The sequence below is a fragment of the Ambystoma mexicanum genome, chromosome 10 (genome assembly GCF_040938575.1).
Source record: "Ambystoma mexicanum isolate Mex_15411 chromosome 10, UKY_AmexF1_1, whole genome shotgun sequence".
NCBI classification, from domain to species: Eukaryota; Metazoa; Chordata; class Amphibia; order Caudata; family Ambystomatidae; genus Ambystoma; species Ambystoma mexicanum.
Window position 1 is genome coordinate 534,923,882 of NC_090932.1, and position 18,603 is coordinate 534,942,484.

The following is an 18,603-nucleotide window of genomic DNA, read 5'->3' on the forward strand; positions in this document are numbered from 1 at the left end:
AATTATTACAGAGACTACATCCTTCATTGGCCCCTTCCAGAGATAACAATAAGTAAGGGAAGAGGGAGCAGCAAGAAGGAGAACACAAAACAAGCAACTATTGTACTAGGCCTGACGACATTTCTGGTAGTGCTGGAGAGGAGGGGGGGGAACAAGGAGGTGGGGGCGGGAGACAGACAGCTACTATCATACTAGGTAAGGTGACAATTCAGATAGAGTAAGTGCACTAATATAGCAAGGGGAAGGAGCAAAAGGGAGAGAGGAAGATGGTGAGAAGGGGAGAAAGTGAATAGAAGGTGAGTGTGGCGAGAGACAAGAAGAGGCAAGCAGGAAAACAAGGCAAAAACAGAGATCAACACGAACTGGCGGTGTGGGGGGCGGGGCAGTGAAGATGACAATAGGTTTGCACAAGAAACACAGTCAGGTGTAAAGTAAGGTAAATGCATGAAACCGGACAGAATTGAACCAGGCTAAATAATGTGTCAAGACGACCTCCAAAGAGGGTTTGATGTAGGAGCGGGATAGAAAGAGGGCTAAACAGGGGGAGGAGGGAAGAGTGTGATAGAAGGGATTCAAGCAAACAGGTGACCATACATACAGAGAAGGGGGGCAGGGAGCAGCACAAAAACCACACCGGCAACCCAGGGGGGTTGGCGGGGGGATCAGCACGCAGGCAACCAGAGGGAGGGCAGGAACAGCGGGCAGCATTACGGTAGCAGCCAGGGTGAAGAGATGGGCCTTTGTTGTGGGCATTAGGTGAGGGGGCCGGCTAAAGCCTGCCGGTCCCTCATTGGTCTTAAGCACACAGCAGGTCAATGGGAAAGCAGACGGCGAAGCATATTGTGAAGATAACAGTGCAGCATCTCTCACTAAATAGCCGTTTAGGGGACGACCCTGTTTATATGGTATGTATGTCAACTATGGCATCGTTACATGTATTTAGGTTATTCATCAACAGATTTTCCACACAAAAAAGGGGGCAAAATATCACCCAGATATCACCCAGTTGGTGGTCTAAATCCATCCTTCTTCCTGTATTTAAAAAGGGTGATCGCTCTAACACGCAACATTACAGGTTATCGGGCATGCTTTGCAATCATTGTCCAAAAAAAGCTTTCTAGTTGGGCCATAGCTAAGAATTTGCTTTCGCTTTTTCAAACGAGTTTTCGCAAATCCCATGGTACCTTGCATAACCTTCGTATCTTGCAAACAATTATCCACCATTGCCATGACGACACTTATGGACACCTGTATGTGTGCTTTGTGGATTTACCGAAAGCATTTGACAGTGTCTAGTAGACGATTGTTGACTAAACTGGCTAACTGGGTTATTGATCAATCATTACTGTATTTCCTTGTATACCGACACTACTGTATTGTTACAAGTAAATCAGAGTGGAGAGGTTACTGAGGATATTCCAACTAATACTGGACTTAAACAGGGGTGTGGCCTAGCCCCATTTTCATATAATCTTTATGTGGCAGATATTCACCTTCCTCGCATTGGTAAAGTTCCAGCATCTTGGATGGACTACGCGGACGATCCGATACTCCTAGAGAGAACTCGCATTGGTCTGCCGTATGCCGATTTAAATAATCGGTTTTAATAGTGCTAAAACCAAGATACTTTTTTTATTAAGAAAAAGAAGGCGAGATAATTTTAATAGGCGCTATAAAGGCACCCGGTTGGAAACCATGGATAACTATATTTAGGAGTTCCCATCTACAGCAGTCTGACTCTCCTTAGGTTTGGTGACCATGTCCAAATTAAAAACGATGTGGAAATGTTTGGTACTAGGAGATTTTTACATAACAAGGGGGCAATAATGTGGAGGGTTTGGTGGAAATATATATCGTAAAAGTATACGTCCTATGATTTTATATGGCTCTTCCATATATCCAGACTTGATGGTGAAATGGATGGACAGACAAAGCAAAAATGCCGAGATATATTTTGGGTGTTCCTTCCTCGGTTCCAGTGGAGGCTCTCCGCTGGAAACTGTTAAATCTATACATTGCCTTTGGTTGCTACAGCAGTGCAAGCTCTTTTTGTCGATTTCCTACACTCCTATAGAGTTAGAGAATGTATTTAGCCATTTGGCACGACTTAGTAAGGAGGGCACCGCTAATAAATGTTTTGTCCAGCTCAGGAAGACATCAATGGAGCATCCGCAGAGTTTGGACATTGATGTGCGTGATTTTATGGAATTGGCTAATGCCATTAGCATATTAAAGAAGAACACCACCAATCATGATTCTACAGCTATTACATATTTCAGCAACAAGACCAAGTATCATATTTATAGCACTCAAGGTTTTCAACGAGATCTTCTCCCGACGTGCTCAATCAAACTATTATCCATGAATATACGCAGGTTTGTTATATTCTTGCAATTTAACATACTCCAGACAAGGGAGGATAAAGGAAGATGGAATAAACTAGCACATAAAGAAAGAAGCTGTAGATTGCGTAATATGTACATTGAAACTGTGCGCCATCTTCTCACTCAAAGACATGGGTTATATATTATATTGCTAATTACAGCCGTTTTGTATATAATATAGGTTCCATACAGAATGATCAGTTCTAGAGTGCATTATTTAGTGCAGAAAGCACAGTCATGATGACCGCAGCATACTATGTGTGGAAAGTAGCCATACACAATCTCAAAACAAACGTCTAGATAATGCACTGACCTCTAATGAATTATATGAAACGTTTACATTTTTAGAAACGGTTTAAGGTTGTAATTGATTATGTATGTAAATTCTTTTCTGTACTATCTGTATTCTATCAATAGTTTTTATGCTCTTTTATGTATCTTTCTTCTATTGTTTTAACTGGCATTAAGTTAGTTTTATAACCATATGCGAATTAAAAAAAAGAAGGAATACAAAGTAAAAAAAACTGCCCAGCAGCATGCAGGAGACATTAGTAGTCCCCATACCTAACCCGGGAAACCTGCAGAGCTGTGTGAATCATATTGCCCCCTGCCCATGTTAAATCAGGACATCAAAATATTAACAAAATTACTCACCAGAAGGCTACAAAAAGTGATTGGCGTCCTGTTCATGAGGATCAGACTGGATTTGTTCCCGACTAAATATCTCTATAAATTTACTCCACCTGCAGCACATAGTGGACCAGACTAATTCCCGAGACGAGCCATTTGCTGTAGCATCACTGGACGCCAAGAAGGTGTTCGATTCCATTTCTTGGGAATGGATGCTGGCCACAATGCAGGGTTTTGGAATTGGTGAGGGCTTTATTAGATGGGTCAAGCTACTGTACACGCAACAGTGGTCAGGGTAAAAACGTGGAGATGGGTGTCAGAAGCATGGGATTTACAGCGTGGAACTCAGAGGGGTGCCCGTTATCACCCATGCTTTACATACTGGCATTTTATGTAGTATAAGTACGGGGAAGGAAGCGGGGGGGCATGGAGGGGTAGAGCTCCCACGTATGGAGCTTTATTACCTGGCCACGCAACTTCAGTACTTCGCATGATGGTTATCGGATGGCCCTACTATGGAATCTTGACTATTGCAGGAAAGACTCCGCCCGGTGTTATTGAAAGAGGCCCTGTTGGTGGAGGATTGTTGTGTTGGGACGCTGCACGGCAGACACTGTTGGTTAGTCTTAGGAGACCGGTTTGGGGAAGGATGGTGAGGGTTTTGCGGTGGTGTAATCCGTACTTGCCACATGTCCCTCTGACGGGGGATGCTTGCTCAGATTTAGGAGAGTTGGCAGTAGCTAGAAGTCGCTAGACGATGGAAGGACCTAAGGCTTACTAAGGAGGGGGGGACAAGTAAAAGTGCAAAACAAAAGAGGTGGTGGCTGGAAGGTTTGGAATTGATCCCAACCTCCGGCATTGCTATGGGCAACCCTCCAGACCATTGTTCTTCGCCTGCCATGCCATTATAAAAGGGGAACGAACATATGCAAATCAGACTTAAAAAGGGACAGTCCTGCCCGTACTACTTGGTCAGATCCCTTCTGCACGAGACCACAAGCATCCCCAAACATGGTCTGGAGGATTGCCCAGAGCAATTCCACAGGTTAGGATTCATTCCAAGTCTTCCAGCAATCAACTCTTGTTTTGTTTGGGACATTTACAAGGACAGGGTTTTCAGGGACCTAGGTGAGTTGATACAGACCGAAGGTCTCCCCAAGGGCCAGTTCTTACGATAGCAGAAGCTGGTAGCGGTGGCTAAGAAGAAGTGCATGACCCGGAGTCGGAACCAACTGCGCTGGTAGCATTGTTGTACGAGTTGGAGGATGGTTGCTTCCCGGTATCTAAGGTGTATGGATGTATGCTGAGCGTGGTTAGTGTGCGGAATGTGAGACAAAGAAATGTGGGAGACTGATTTGGAGCAGAAGCTGAGCGATACCCAATGGGATGCTGCTCTGTTTTTCATCAAGAAAGTTTCACGCCTTGCAAGGTTCCGCCTTTTACAACTTCATGTTCTTCATAGAATATGACAACCAGACTAATTGCTAAATTCGACCTTACTGTGCCATCCACCTGCCCGTTGTGTGGTGCGAGTGGGGCAGATATAATTGATATGTTTTTGAACTGTACACAGGTGCAGGCTTTTTGGCATCAAGTTAAAGCAGCTGGTCTTAAAGCTGGGGTCAAGCGTTATTGTTGGGAACCGGAGGAATGCTTGCTGGGGACATACCCCAGGCCCATAAAATAAAGACATGCAATTTAATGTATTGATTTAGCATGCATATTAGCTAAACAGCATATAGCAATGGCCTGGAAGCCGAAGGGCAGGACTTGATACAGTTTATGGTATAAAGACTTTGTGAGCTGGAGTGAGGCAGAGCGAACTGCTTGGTACAGGGCTCTGCGAACTGGCATTAGGGAGCCCACAAAGAACATTGCAGCGTGGAACGCTCTCCTATTGGCAATGTTAAACCCGTCAGATGACAAACCCCTGTGACGATTGAGTTGCTGGGCTCATTTTATTTTTTTGCTTATATATGTGCTTGGGTCCGCATCTGTATGTGGCGCCCTTGCATGACCTTCATTCCCAATCTGTTCAAAATTTTGCTTTTATAAGGGTTACTCATGGGCTAAAGAAGCACTGTAAATGAGACCTGTTCGTCAGCTGACCACTGACTCAAGTAATCCTGGATGCTAGGTTTCTACTTTCATATTTTGTTTTAATTTGGTTGGTTATTCTCGGGTCAATGCGTTTGTATACGCTATGTAATCAATAGCATGACTGTTCTGCTGATTGATAACTTAACACTGTGGATCGTGCTTTGAGATCACGTATACCAATAAACAGATTTTGAAATAAATTATGAATCATTAGCCATCCTGTGCAGCAAGCAGCTGGTAAGGAGTTTGCAGCCTGTTTGGGTTTCTTTTGGAGTGGTCTACCTGTGTTTCTAGGGTGATTTGCAATCCGTTTTTTGTGCTGGATTGCTTGTAAATGCACTGCTTTTGTGGTATAGTCATTTGTTGCTGTCCTTCCCCCCCGCCTCCCTTTCCTCCCATCTTCATAGCAGTTGGCGGAGGCTCCCACGGCCTCCTCCACACTTCATTTCCTTTCCCCTGCGCATCTCTCCGCCCCATTCGCACCCACCCCATCCTCGACAGAGCCATCTCGAAAAGTTCTTAGAAGTTCGACCAAGGACCACCTTGCACAGGCAGCCGGTTAAGGGCCCGAGACAAAGGGTAGCTCACTTCTAGCAGCTCCAATGCCCTGTTTAGCCCTGTCTGCCCATGGTCACCTGACGGGACACCCTACAGTTACACCCAGGTAAGGCGGTACGGGTGAGCTCAGCCTTTACTGTGCCCTGGTAAAACACTACCACTCATACGTTACTGCCACCTACACTTAACATTATGTTGTCCTGCGCTGTATTCTTGGATTTGCTGATGTATTGCACTTATATAAATTGTGAAGGTTAGCTTAAGTATTGCACTCAGAAGAAATGTGAAGGCAAGCCCTTGCGTCGCAACACAATAGATTTATGAGGCTAGCACATACACTGCACTTCTATCAAACATGAAGACAACTATTGTACTGCACTCATTTTTTTTCGGGTAGCCAATGTGTAGTACGTAGAAGAGCAGTGAATTAGCTCATGTATTGTTCCCAAGTGAACTCGCAAGGAGAGCAAATGTATTGCACTTCGAAGAATCATGGTGGTTATCTTCGGTACAACTCAGACTCAGTGTGCAATCATGCAATTTAGGAACAAGTTACTTACCTGTAACTGTTGTTCTCCAGCATGGGTCTGGCATGGATTCACATGATCATGAATATCTCCCCCCCCCCCGTCAGACTGGGAATCCTTGGTAAAGAAAAAAATCAGTATCAGTTTCGTTTCTGATCTGTCTTTCTTAGTAACTAATCGCTGGTCTCTGGGTCATACTGCCCCCAGCCAATGACTGCCCTCTCCCAAAGCCCCTCCCCTGGCAGCCATCTTCAGATTTGGTAGCACGTAAAGTGGCAGTATGACCAAGTGAAGAGCCGCAGAGGGGTAGGAGTGAGGGTTTGCATGTGAATCCGTGACAGACCCATGCTGGAGAACAACAGTTCAGGTAAGTAACTTGTAACTTCTCCAGCATGGGGTCTGTCATGGATTCACATGCTCATGAATATAAGAATACATAGCAGTACACATGCACAACCACAGGAGGTGGCAAGGCTCAACATTAAGCATTACATAAACTCAACATTAAGCAACTCTTACCTCCTCACAGGGCCCACCTTCAGGCGACCAGGTTGCGCAGCACTGCTTGGCCGACCCTGGACTCCTCCCTGGAAACCCTGGTCGACGCAGTAGAATCTCGTGAAGGTGTGCGTCGACCTCCACGTAGCTGCCCTGCAGATGTCCAGCAGGGGCACACTAGACAAGAAAGCTGTGGTAGCAGCCATCGCTCTGGTTGAAGGGGCTCTCGGACGGCCAGGCAACGGTTGGTTTGCCAACCGGTGACAGTGCATGATACAGCCTGGGAGCCATCTGATTTCGTGAAGTTGATCGAAAATCCTAGATCCGTGAGCAGTTGGGCAGTCTTCCTTGTGTGTTCGATGGCGAGTTCCCTTGACTCTGCCCGGATGAGGCAGTCATCCAGGTATGGGTAGACGTGGATCCCCTGTAGGCGCAGCCGCGCCGCCACTGGTGCTAGGCACTTGGTGAACACCCTGGGCACCGACTTCAGTCCAAAGGGAAGGGCCTTGAACTGGTAGTGCCGTCCTTGGACTACGAATCGCAGAAACTTTCTATGTTTTTTCAAGATGGGGATGTGAAAGTAGGCGTCCTCCAAGTCCAGCGACGATAGGAAGTCGCCTTCCTCCAGTTGTCCCAGCACGTGCTGGAGGGTAACCATCCGGAACTTCTGGGACCTGATGTACTTGTTTAGACGACGAAGGTCCAGGATGGGTCACCAACCGCCGGTCTTTTTCCTTACGAGGAAGTACCGCGAGTATACTCCGGAGCCCCGGAGCCTCTTTGGGACGAGTTCTATGGCTCCTTTCTTTAGCATCGCTCGTACCTCCAGCATAGTTGTGGGATGCGATTTTCCTTTCTGGCCACAGGTGAAATACGGGGACACTTTCTTAGAAATTCCAGTGTGTGCGCCCGCAGGCCAGAGCATCTAGCACTTACCGGTCGGTGGAGATGGCCTCCCGCACGCTGACTAAGTTCACCAGCCGGCCTCCCACCGGGGCGCTCAGGTGGGGGGCCCGACACTACGGCCGGTTTAATCCTGCTTGGTGGCGGCCTTGCCGCCCTGGCCTCCTTGGCGAAGAGATCTTCCATGCTTGCCGCGTCCTTTGTAGGCCTCCTGCAATGAGGAGTGAGCCGCATGGGAGTATGTCGAGGAGCTGCTGCCAAATCCCTTGGAGGCACCCTGCTTGCCTCCGGAACCCCAAAGGGCGGCTGTCGTTGCTGGAGAACGCCTAAGGCACGAGCCGTCTCTGTGTCGGACTTGATGACTTGCAGCAACTCGTCCACTGCCTTGACAAACAGGTTGTTTCCGTCGAAGGGCATGTCCAGGACACTGGTCTGCATATCTTGAAGGAAATCTGTTGCCTTGAGCCAACAGCGCCGGCGAAGGCAAACGCTGTTGCCCATCTGGCAGAAGCCAGTGTCGGCAATGTCTGTGGCCACCGTTATGGCGTGGTCCGACACCACCTCTCCCTCTTGTAGGATCTCTAGGGCCTCCGTCCTCTTGTCGTCCGGGAGGAAATCCAGCAGGGGAGCGATCTTAAACCATAGCTCCCTGTCGTAGCGGGCCACAATCGCGAGGGAATTGGCCGCTTTAATGGTAGTCGCCGCCGACGAGATGACCCGTCGTCCCATGGCGTCCAGTTTCTTCCCTTCGCCGTCCGGCGGAGATGTCGAGGTTGACGCCGCCGCCCCGCCGCTTTCTTCTTGGCTGCCGCAGAGACAACCGAGTCCGGGGTAGACAAGGCACATGGGGGCGGAATCCGGAACCTGGTACTTCTTGTACCGGTCTCTCTTGGCAGGGACCATGGATGAGTTCTTCAGAAGCAACAGACCCTCGTCCCAGATGTCGTCAAGCAACGGGATCGAGAGGACAGTTTTCCACTTGGCCTCCCGCAGTTGGTAGAGGAACCCTTCCTTCTTCTGGAAGAGCTCGGATGCCCTGGCAATCATGGCATGGAAGGAGCCAATTTCGTCAGGCGGGGAGGCCCGAGGAGGTGGTGATGGAAGGTCCATCCCGTCACCACCGTTATCCATCCCCGTCGTGGCTGTCTGTTCCCGTATCATCCCTCGGCTCCGGAGACGGGGAAGAAGGCTGTGCAGGCCGAGAGGGCTGGAAAGGAGTGGGTGGATGAATTTTCCTGTGCTTATTTGAGGGCTCCCCGAATGTCCGGGCTCCGCTGGGTCATCAGATGGTGGTAAGGGCAACCTTGTCCTTCTCTCTGTACACAAGGCCTGGATCGCCATTAAGATCGCCCCCGAGTTGTCCTGTGGCCCAGGGACTGGCTGCGACAGCACGACAGTTGGAGAATGGAATCCTCCGCCTCCACGTGTTCCTTTGTCACCATCGCTTTCCTCGTCTACCTCTTCGCGAGCCTTTCCGTGGGACCGTACCTCCTCGAACTCCTTGTTCAGGACTTTCACAACTCAAGCCAGTTCCTCTTTGGAGGCTGTATCCGTGTCCGTGATGGCCACCGCCCCCCCCCTCTTTTCCCACCGGTGTTTTCACAGGGGTCTTATCGATGGGCTGAAAAGAGGATTCCCTCCACGGTGGCAGGGAAACTCTAGGCCCCGGGGTTGCCTCCAGTGGGGTAGCCTCCACAGGCTTCGCCAGGGCCGCCACAACTCCCTCGATAGAGGTCTTAGCCGGGTGAATCAAGGCCTTCACGACCTTGGAGGCGCTTGAGGCCTTAACCTAGGGGGGAGGGTCACCGCCTTGCACCCCCTCGGCTGTCGTCGGGATTGACCGATACTTCTCCCGAAGCTTACCCGGGTTCTCCGCTTTCCTCTTCCCCGAGCCAGAGCGTTGGCTCATGGTTGATGGCGTCGGTGAAATTGCGCCCTCCCTGGCAGCCGAGGAGCCCGAACGTTCGGCGCTCCCGGTGCCCGCGGACTCGTGGTGCTTAGCCTTTTGTTGGGCCCCCATCGCCAGAGCGCCCTCAAAGTACTTAGAAGACCGGTCGGACTTCTTTTTCTCACCCGCTGCTGGGCTCTTCCTCCTCCAGCCAGTTGTTGAGGCGGGTACGATGATCCCTCATCATCCGCTCTGACATGTCCTTGCAAAACACACAGTCCATCTCCACGTGCGTTTTATCTTCATGAAGGCAGTAGAGATATCGAGAATGTTCATCCTCCTTGAAGACATTCTGTAGTCCACATCCAGGGCAGCTCCTTAAGAGCTTGGGTCCGGGTGTCGTGTTTCCTTTTTCCTGGGCCATGTCCACGCGAGGTAGGCCTCAAAGATCTTCCAGAAGCCTCCGAGAAGAGAAACTCAACGAAAAGTCACCCTTGAGGGGCATAGAAAAAAATCTAAAACAGGTCCCTGTTGATCGAAGTAGAAACGATGGAGCTTGAGGCTCGATTGACCGAAAAAGGAGATAAAATCTTTGAAAATTTGCAAACCGCAGTAAAAGCTCAGGAGCTACAGCACGAGGACTCCCAACACGTGAATGTGCGGTAAAAATCTGAGGATGGCTGCCAGGGGAGGGGCTTAGGGAGAGGGCAGTCATTGGCTGGGGGCAGCATGACCCAGAAACCAGTGATTGGTTACTACTAAGAAAGACAGATCAGAAACAAAACTGATACTGATTTCCTCTTTACCGAGGATTCCCAGCCTGACGACGGGGAATATTCATGAGCATGTGAATCCATGCCAGACCCCATCCTGGAGAACTAATATACAACAGCAAAACCAATGTGGTAAGACCTGATACGCTGCTCTAGTTCGAAAATAGCACAGAAACGAAAATTGTCGACTCTTGTAAAAATTGATTTTCAATTAAAATAAGTAGTAATAATTTTTTAAAAAGGAAATGTTGATCTGTAGGCTCAAGCAGCAAGAAAAAGGCTGGTCCACTGCAGCTGCCATCTAATATGAAAGCAATTGATGCACTCTGAGCTCACGGCTATTGTGCAAGGGAATCGTCGAATATGTATTCAATTTGTTTTCTTTATTTTGTATTCAACTGGTTGTTCAAAATAAACAGTGCAGCAAGATAGGGTATTTATGTGAAATAAAATCTCAAATCTGTGCCAAGAATCAGGACATGCACACACGTTGGGAAAACCCTTCTCGTTCTGAAAAGATACTGAACCCTTTGTCACATAGACCATTATTATCAGCAGCAGGGTGTGGCTCTGCAGTACTCATTCTGAGATTTCCCTCCGTACACTCAACAAAATGAACACCTAGAAACCCAGAGGTTGACAAAGGCTTTGCACTCGGCATTAAAATAAAAATTAAAAAAAACAAATAAAAATCAGACACCTCCTTTAGTTCTGTATATGGCATGATGCAATAATGAAATAACAGCAAAAGAAGAAATCAACTCACCACATTACTAACACTAATGTAATGCCATGTTGCTAGTCACATTATCCTTTACCAAGAAAAAGTGATAGGGACCAAAAAGGAAAATAGAATTGCACTACATGGAAGAGCCAAAGAAGAGTTTACAAGCTTCGTGCTCAAGAGATCAACTCTATTAGTCTGCCCCACAAGTACAATTCAGGTCAGTTTCGGAATTGAAAAATTAAAAAATTAAAATCAGACACTGCATGAATGATCCAGGCATGCTATTTCTAAGAAAAAAAAACAGGTTCCATTTTGCACCCTTTGCAGAAAAGGTTTACAGTGGTTCCAATGCACATGCTTTATGCTACTGTAATTGTCTGTATCTAAGTAACACCAACAATGTGGTGTAAACATCTTTCGAAGTTTCTTAAAGGGTTGAAGACAATTTTGTCATTGATATTCTCCAAAGCATATTTCTGTAAGCCTCCTGAGGGAGAATTATAGTCCTAGCTACGGCCTCACTAACAATCATCCACCAGAGAGCTACAGTTGATGCATTAGCTTTTGAACAAATCTCGTCCCTCTGGAAGCGCTGCACCTGTGGTCGCTTCGAACCACAGTTCTTATTTACATTTTTACTCCTTACAACACTCTGTCCAAACAATTACGTTCTGACTAAGTCTTGCTGCCATTTTCATGCTCATGACCTTAGCGACGTTAATTTGATGTTTAAACTGAGAGAAACAAGTAATCAGCTTGCAGGTTTAATTTCTGTTCCTACCTGAGTAATAACTGAAGTTTTGATGGGTCTGATTTTGCTCCACGCACCAGCAGCCTCCTGGGTGGTCTCGTTGCCAACCTTTTCAGGTAATGGAGGGAATGCATCTTTGTAGGTTGGGGGATCATTTTCCTCTTCAGAGCCTAAAGCTGCAACTGTAGAGAAAAAAGAACTTAGCAAAACAAACCCAAAAAACAATATAATAATTCTTGGCCATAGTTAATTACTATTAGTTGGATTCTACAAGATTTCATCTGTGTATGGGGCAACGAGACAAATGCTCCAAATAGTGAGGAAGGAGCTACTTTCAGAGACTCCATGGGTGGGACAGATTTAAAGTAGAGGTCACAAATTGCTTGTGGAATACTGCAAGCATGTGAGAAAGTGTGGAAATTAGAAGCAAATGGTGCATTTTAAAGCTCATTGGGCCAGCGCCATTGCCCAAAAACCTGACACAGTGGTACCTGCCAGCATCATATTGCTGTTGTTGTGATGTGGGACTGGGGATGGCTTTGTTAGTTGCTTAATCATGGTGTACATCCAGCTGCATTACACCATAACACCACACAAAACTCGAAGACACTATAGTTCCTGAATTTGTGCCATGGAATAGTGACAACTGACAAAGTCACTTAACCTAACATCACATAATATGGCATAAGGCACAAAAACATAGGAAATGTATGTTTAACATTCATCAGCCAATATATATGATACATTACTCAACGTAATCGTATTTCTGGTGCTTGTATTTGCTTGCATTCACATGCTCTGCATAGTCCGACATCCAGTGGAAGGTTTTTTTCGAAACTCGAAAACTGACGCCGACAGGGTGCAATTAGTAATACTATCCCTAGTGTGACGTGTACTGTACCGATGGTCCTTTAGCCGTCTAGGTCCCTCAAGATAGTTTGTTTCTTACATGAGGTTCCATGAAGTATAGCGCGAGTAGATGATGTAAAGCAGAAGCAGAAGCATATGTGCCTTCTAGTCCAGTAGGGGAGGAAGGGTGGGCACATGTAACCTAAGCAGATACAAGCACCAGAAATACGATTAAGGGGAGTAATGTATCCCTTCTGGAGCTTGAGTATCTGCTTGGATCACATGCTCTGAATAGATTAGCGAGCAATATATGGAGAAGGAGGTGGGAAGCTAGCCGGTACAGCAGCAATGAGATGTTTTAGGGCCACTTGTCCCACCTGTGAATCTGCTTTAGAAGGTGCGACAATGCAGTAATGTTGTGTGGACTCATGGATGGAACTCCATGTAGCAGTGCAGCATATGGCGTGTAGAATAACGTTTGCAATGAAAGCAAAGGTGGCCCCTTTACCTCTGGTATTGTGTGCCCATGGTGTAAAAGGTAGAACTTTTTTGGATAGGGAATAACAGAGTTGTAAGCATTTGACTAGCCATCTGGATATGGCGCCCTTGGATATGCGATCGCCTTCTCTATCAGGAGCTATGGAAACAAAGAGTTGGAGTTGGCCCATTTTCTTTAGGGGTTTTGTTTTGTTCACATAGCACACGGCTGCCCTTGATATAGTGTATGGAGGCTTCTTAATGCTGAGTTTGATGGATTCTGAAAGGTGGTGGTGATAGGGAGAATTATCCTTTCTGTGCTAATTCCGTTCTACCTTAGAGACCCCAAGCTCTTTTTCTGGACTTTAGGCCTTTTTATTTTTTACCCTGGAGTGAGCAAGACCTTTTTCTCACTCCAAGTATTCTTCTCTGATTTGGACTCCGTTTCTTTTGGTTTTGGGGTCTGACAAACTCCATAGGCATCATCTTTTGTCTTGTGACACAGCACCTTCAGTGCAGTGTCACAGAGAAGTCCTTTTGATTTCGCTTGAGGTTTAAATACCTTCTCTTGGATAAACTACCGTTTCCAAGAGTAGTAAAGTGAAATTGACTTTACTTCCCTTTTTCCCTTTGTAGACCCAGCACACCCCACTTATTAACCCCTTTCTCTACTTTCTCATGTAACATTTTTATGTTACCCTCACTACAATTAATGGCTGGTGGCAGGGGTTTAATTTTCCTACCATTGCGCATTTTTACAGCAGGCTGAAGCCTCAGCTGCAGTATTGCACCGAAGGGAGCCCATTTTGTCAAAATGGCCTGGTTTCACCATTTCTTGTTTGGAAGGTCCTTCTTGGGTTTTACTCCATGTGCCAAACCAAGTTTGGTACCTTTGTTCGTCTCATCTTTGGCGGGATTCACGGGTGAAGCCCGCCTCTGGCTCCAGCATGTCTGGCAGGGCAGGAAGCGAGGGAGGTTCCCAAAACTCCCTGTGCTTAGTCTCCTTGGCTACAGGAATGCACCCAAAGGTGCTTGCCTGCTGTGAGAGTGACAGCTAGGCTGTGAATGAAAGGTGAAACCTGGATAAAAGGCAAGTTCTTTTGCAAGGAACACAGAGTTGACCATTGACAAAGGAACCGAAGAAGAAACTGGAAGAGAAGCTTGCTGCACCCTCCTGGAACATTGGTTTGCACAGTGAAGGCCTGCTGCAGTGCTGAAGCTCCACATTTCTCGTCAACTAGAGAAGCCCATAACAGAGGACTTCTTCCCTTGGGTTGGTGGGACCAAGTAACCCTCCTCCCCTCCCCCCCTCCAAGACAAACTTGACTGGAACCCCTCTCCCTGCTGGATGTACTTCTTTGCTACTGCTGGAACTGAGTGCCAGGGGACAGAAACAAGTGCATCGTCTTTAAGTCAGAATTGAGCTCCAGGAAGATCCTGAGGATCCTCCCGAAGCAGAGTGACCCAAGCCAGAGCCACCTCAACATGGTGCTGGACCCCACCCCAGAAGCAAGGAGAGTTCACAATGTGTCCAAGAACCGCGGTGGAGCCATTTTGCGGGTAGCTGAAACCGCGAAGTGCCGCTGATCTCGAGTAAGCCCATTGCTGCCGCCGACCTACAAACCACAGCGCAGGAGTCCCCACACGTTTTTCCGCTTGTTCCCCACAACTGAGGCCCAGGAACACAGGATCTGCAGGACTGAAACAGGAACAGAAGCCAGCTGGATCCTTTTTCTTCAGAACTAAGTTACTGTCTAACTAGGGGTACTTCCCTCTTGTTGTGTATAGCTTGCTTGCTCTCACTGGAGGCTTGCATTTGCTGTCCTTCGCAGAGTTGCTTCCATTTTTGCTTTTCACAAGCCTCCCAGCTTGTTGTCCAACAGTGATTCTTTTCAACAAACTCTTTATATAACATTGTGCAAGACTTTTGTGCTAGCTTCAAGAAGTGCCTCAGCTCCCCTAAACTTTGTTCAATTGCCCTGCAGACTTTTCTTACCTTCCGACTGCGTTTTATCTGTCCCTCCAAAAATTCATACATAGGTTATTGATATCGATATTTTATTTCTATTGCGCTCATAGACAAGTGTTTCAGAGCACGACAAGGCTAGGGAGAGGAAACGGGAGAACAAAACAGCGACCTCACTAGGCCCAGTGACATTGAGAACGCACAAGTGCATGGGAGAGGTGGAGGGGAAAAGTGCATGGAAAGGGGGAGAAGTGGAAAGTGTGAAGCAGAGGAGAAACAGATAAATAACAATAAATGCATAATAAAGGCAACAAACAGTGGTAGTTCAGCCAGCAATTTGCAAGTGCTAGGTTTAAGGCAGCAGACAGGGTAGGTCTGATAAGTGCAGGAAGAAAAAGGGGGGGGCTGTATGGGTACAGATACAGACTCCAGTGCAAGGGGAGGCCCGGTGGCAGTACGGGAGGGTGGTGGGGTGAGCAGGTACCTGGGCCCAGAGTACAGAAGGTGGCCAGGTGCACGGTGCCAAGAGAGAACAGATCAGCAGGAGAGAGGGGAAGCTAAGGCAGAAGAAAAGAGGAAGGTCTTCAGGTGCTTCCAGAACCGGAGATGGTTCTCGTCAAGTTTTAGAGTGGCAGGGAGGTTGTTCCAGAGGGAGGCCCCAGCCGAAGACAGATCTACCCCCAACTCGTTTCTTTGGAAACGACTGACCCTGAGGGAGTTCAGAGGTAGAGGAGCGAAGAGCTTGAGAGGGGAAGTATTTGCAGAGGGATAGCTGAAGGGATTTTGGACCCAGGCCCCAGAAAGCCTTGTGGACAATGCAGAGGGTTTTGAATTTAATCCTTGCATCCACTCGGAGCCAATGGAGAGATTTCAGAGCTGGAGAGATACAATCCCAGGGTTTGAGGCCAAGGACAAGTCTTGCAGTCCTGTTCTGGATTAGTTGCAGAGGGCGTAGAGTAGCGGCAGATAGATTTAGAAAGAGGCTGTTACAATAGTTCAACAAAGAGAACCAGAGCTTGGGATACCATAAGCTACTGGGGGAAGCTACTGGGGGAAGGAGAGGAAAGGCAGAGTACCTCTGAGGAGGTGCAGTCGGAATTTTGACTTTTAGAGACCTCAGATGTGTGAGGAGAAGGAAAGGGTGGAGTCAAAGATGACCCTGAGGTTCTTAGCCTCGCAGGTGGGGGTAGGAGGAGGGCCATGGGAGGCCGGCCAGAGAGTGAGGGGAAAGGATGGTGAAGGTGTGCCGCTGAGGAGGATCTCCGTCTTGCTGGCATTCAGACAACGATCATTGCCGGCCCACCAATCTTGAATGGAAGTTAGGCAATCAGAGATGGGAGAAGAGGTGGCAGAGGGCAGCCTGAAAATGAGGAGTGTCATCAGCGTAGCACTGGAAATTTGAGCAGAAATTGGCAATGCAGTGGACCAGAGTTGCTAGGTTTTGGTTGAAAAGACAGGGCGAGAGGTTAGACCCCCTGGGAACACCACAGGTAGAGAGGAAGATAGATGAAAGGAAGGACCCAAGTTGGACCTGGGAGGGTCGATCTGAGAGAAAAGAGGTCAGCTAGGCCAAAGCCTGATCAAGGATACCCAGGTTTTCACAGAGACAGTTGAGCAGGATGGTATGGTTGACGGTGTCGAAGGCAGAAGAGAGATCGAGGAGGATGAGGACAGAGGGAATGTTAGAGTCAAGGTTGGAGCACAGATCTTCACGGATGTTCAGGAGAGCAGTTTCTGTGCTTCTGGCAGCTCTGAAGCCAGACTGGTGGTCATGGAGACAGCCAACAGAATTGGAATGAAGGTTAAGCTGAGAGATGGCCAGCTTTTCCAGGAGTTTGCCCAGAAAGGGAGTAATGGAAATTGGGCGATAGTTAGCTGGACAAGAAGGATCGGCTGTGGGTTTCTTGAGAAGAGGATGCACAAGGGAGTGCTTCAGAGGGGAGGGGAAGGATCCTGAGGCAAAGGAGTGGTTGCAAAAGTCAGCAAGGGCCAGAGCGAGGGTGTCAATGTGGTCCTTGATAGTTTTAGAGGAAAGAAGGGATGAACCTGTTTTGACAAGGCTTTCATAGATCGGACTTGTCTAGCGACCTCGTCAGGGGAGAAAAGAGGGAATGATGAGAAGGATGGTGGGGGGTGGCTAAAGGAGGTTCAGCAAGCACAGATGGAGAGGGGAGAGGAGGGGTTGGGGTGGAAAGGGTAGACAGGATGTCCTGGGTTTTTGAAATGAAGTGAGAGGCAAGGGCATTGCAAAGAGCCTGGGAGGCAACAGGAGGGGTATAGACTGGAGCAGGGTTGGCCAGCTCCTTGCAGAAATTAAAAAAGTCCGGCCGAGTTGTTAGATGCCGCAGAGACACAAGCTTGAATGTGGACTCTTCTTGGTGAGAACAGAGAGACGGTATTGCCTTTGTAGCATGCGACATGGCAGTTTGTCGTCAGAGAATGAACAGGAAGTCCTCCATTTCCTCTCAGCCGCCCTACACTTACGTTTAAGTGTAGCTAGGTCAAAGTCATACCAGGAATTGCACTTGGCTTTGGACTTAAAACGGATCCTCATGACAGGGGCAAGAGCATCAAGAGATCGAGAGTATCAGAAAGTGAAGAGTCGAGCAGAGACAGGGCTGAGTCAGGATGTGAGACAGCCAAAGTTGGAGGGGGTCGGGGGGGGGATAGAGAAAGTGGCGGAAAAAGCCTCAACTGACACTTCATGGGCCAGATGTCCGAGAAGGTAGGTGGCAGTGTTGAGGGAGGCTTGGCCTGGGGAGGGAAGAAAGGGAGAGATGAGAGGAGGGAGTGATCGCTCCAGGAAAGAGGAATGGTCAGAGGGATGGAGAGGGGGAGGTCAGAGGGGATCAAGACATTGAGTCTGTGACCTGCTGAGTGCGTCGGCCAAGAGGGGAGGATAGAGGGGGAGAGGGAGTCGCAGAGGTCACGGAAGAGTACAGGGGAGGAACAATGAGAGTCTAAATGTATATTGAGGTCACTGAGGAGGAGTTGAGTGGTAGAGGCCAGGAGGGAGGAGGAGAGGTCTGCCCACTGAGAGAGAAATGAGGTGATTTGACCAGGAGGCCGGTAGATGGTAGCCACAGTATAGCTTATATACTTATACAGCTGGGAGGGTTAACCTATACTTCATTGGGGGTTTGTAAAGTACTTACGTGTTCAGATAACTTGTTAAACTTTGTTTCCTTCCCTAACCTTTTCCTTTTTTCACAATCTCAGTATTGTGTTAAAGTGATAGATCATTGTCCAGTGTCCTAGTGTGTGTGTGTGTGTGTGTAGGTGTGTGTGTGTGTGTGTAGGTGTGTGTGTGTGTGTGTGTGTGTGTGTGTGTAGGTGTGTGTTTGTGTGTAGATGTGTGTGTGTAGGTGTGTGTGTGTAGGTGTGTGTAGGTGTGTGTATGTGTATGTGTGTGCATAAGTGTCATCCCAAAAGGGTATCTACTTAAACTGAAAGAGTGCATTTTTGAAGTACATTTTGTTGTTGGTTATTACCCTTTCCAAAAAAGGCTTATTTAAAAACGGACTTAAATAAATAATTATTTTAATAAGAAACCTTGAGTATAAGTGTTATTT

The 18,603-nt window shown here is 47.7% G+C and overlaps 1 protein-coding gene across 2 annotated transcripts in view; it reads right to left on the reverse strand.

Annotated features, from left to right (window-relative positions):
• HDLBP (high density lipoprotein binding protein) overlaps positions 1-18,603 on the reverse strand; it is an 829,415-nt gene that overhangs the window by 634,249 nt on the left and 176,563 nt on the right. For both annotated transcript variants that reach the window (XM_069618106.1, XM_069618107.1), the window contains exon 4: positions 11,770-11,921. In XM_069618106.1, coding sequence (XP_069474207.1) covers positions 11,770-11,921 — 152 coding nt within the window. The remainder of the gene's footprint in view (positions 1-11,769; positions 11,922-18,603) is intronic.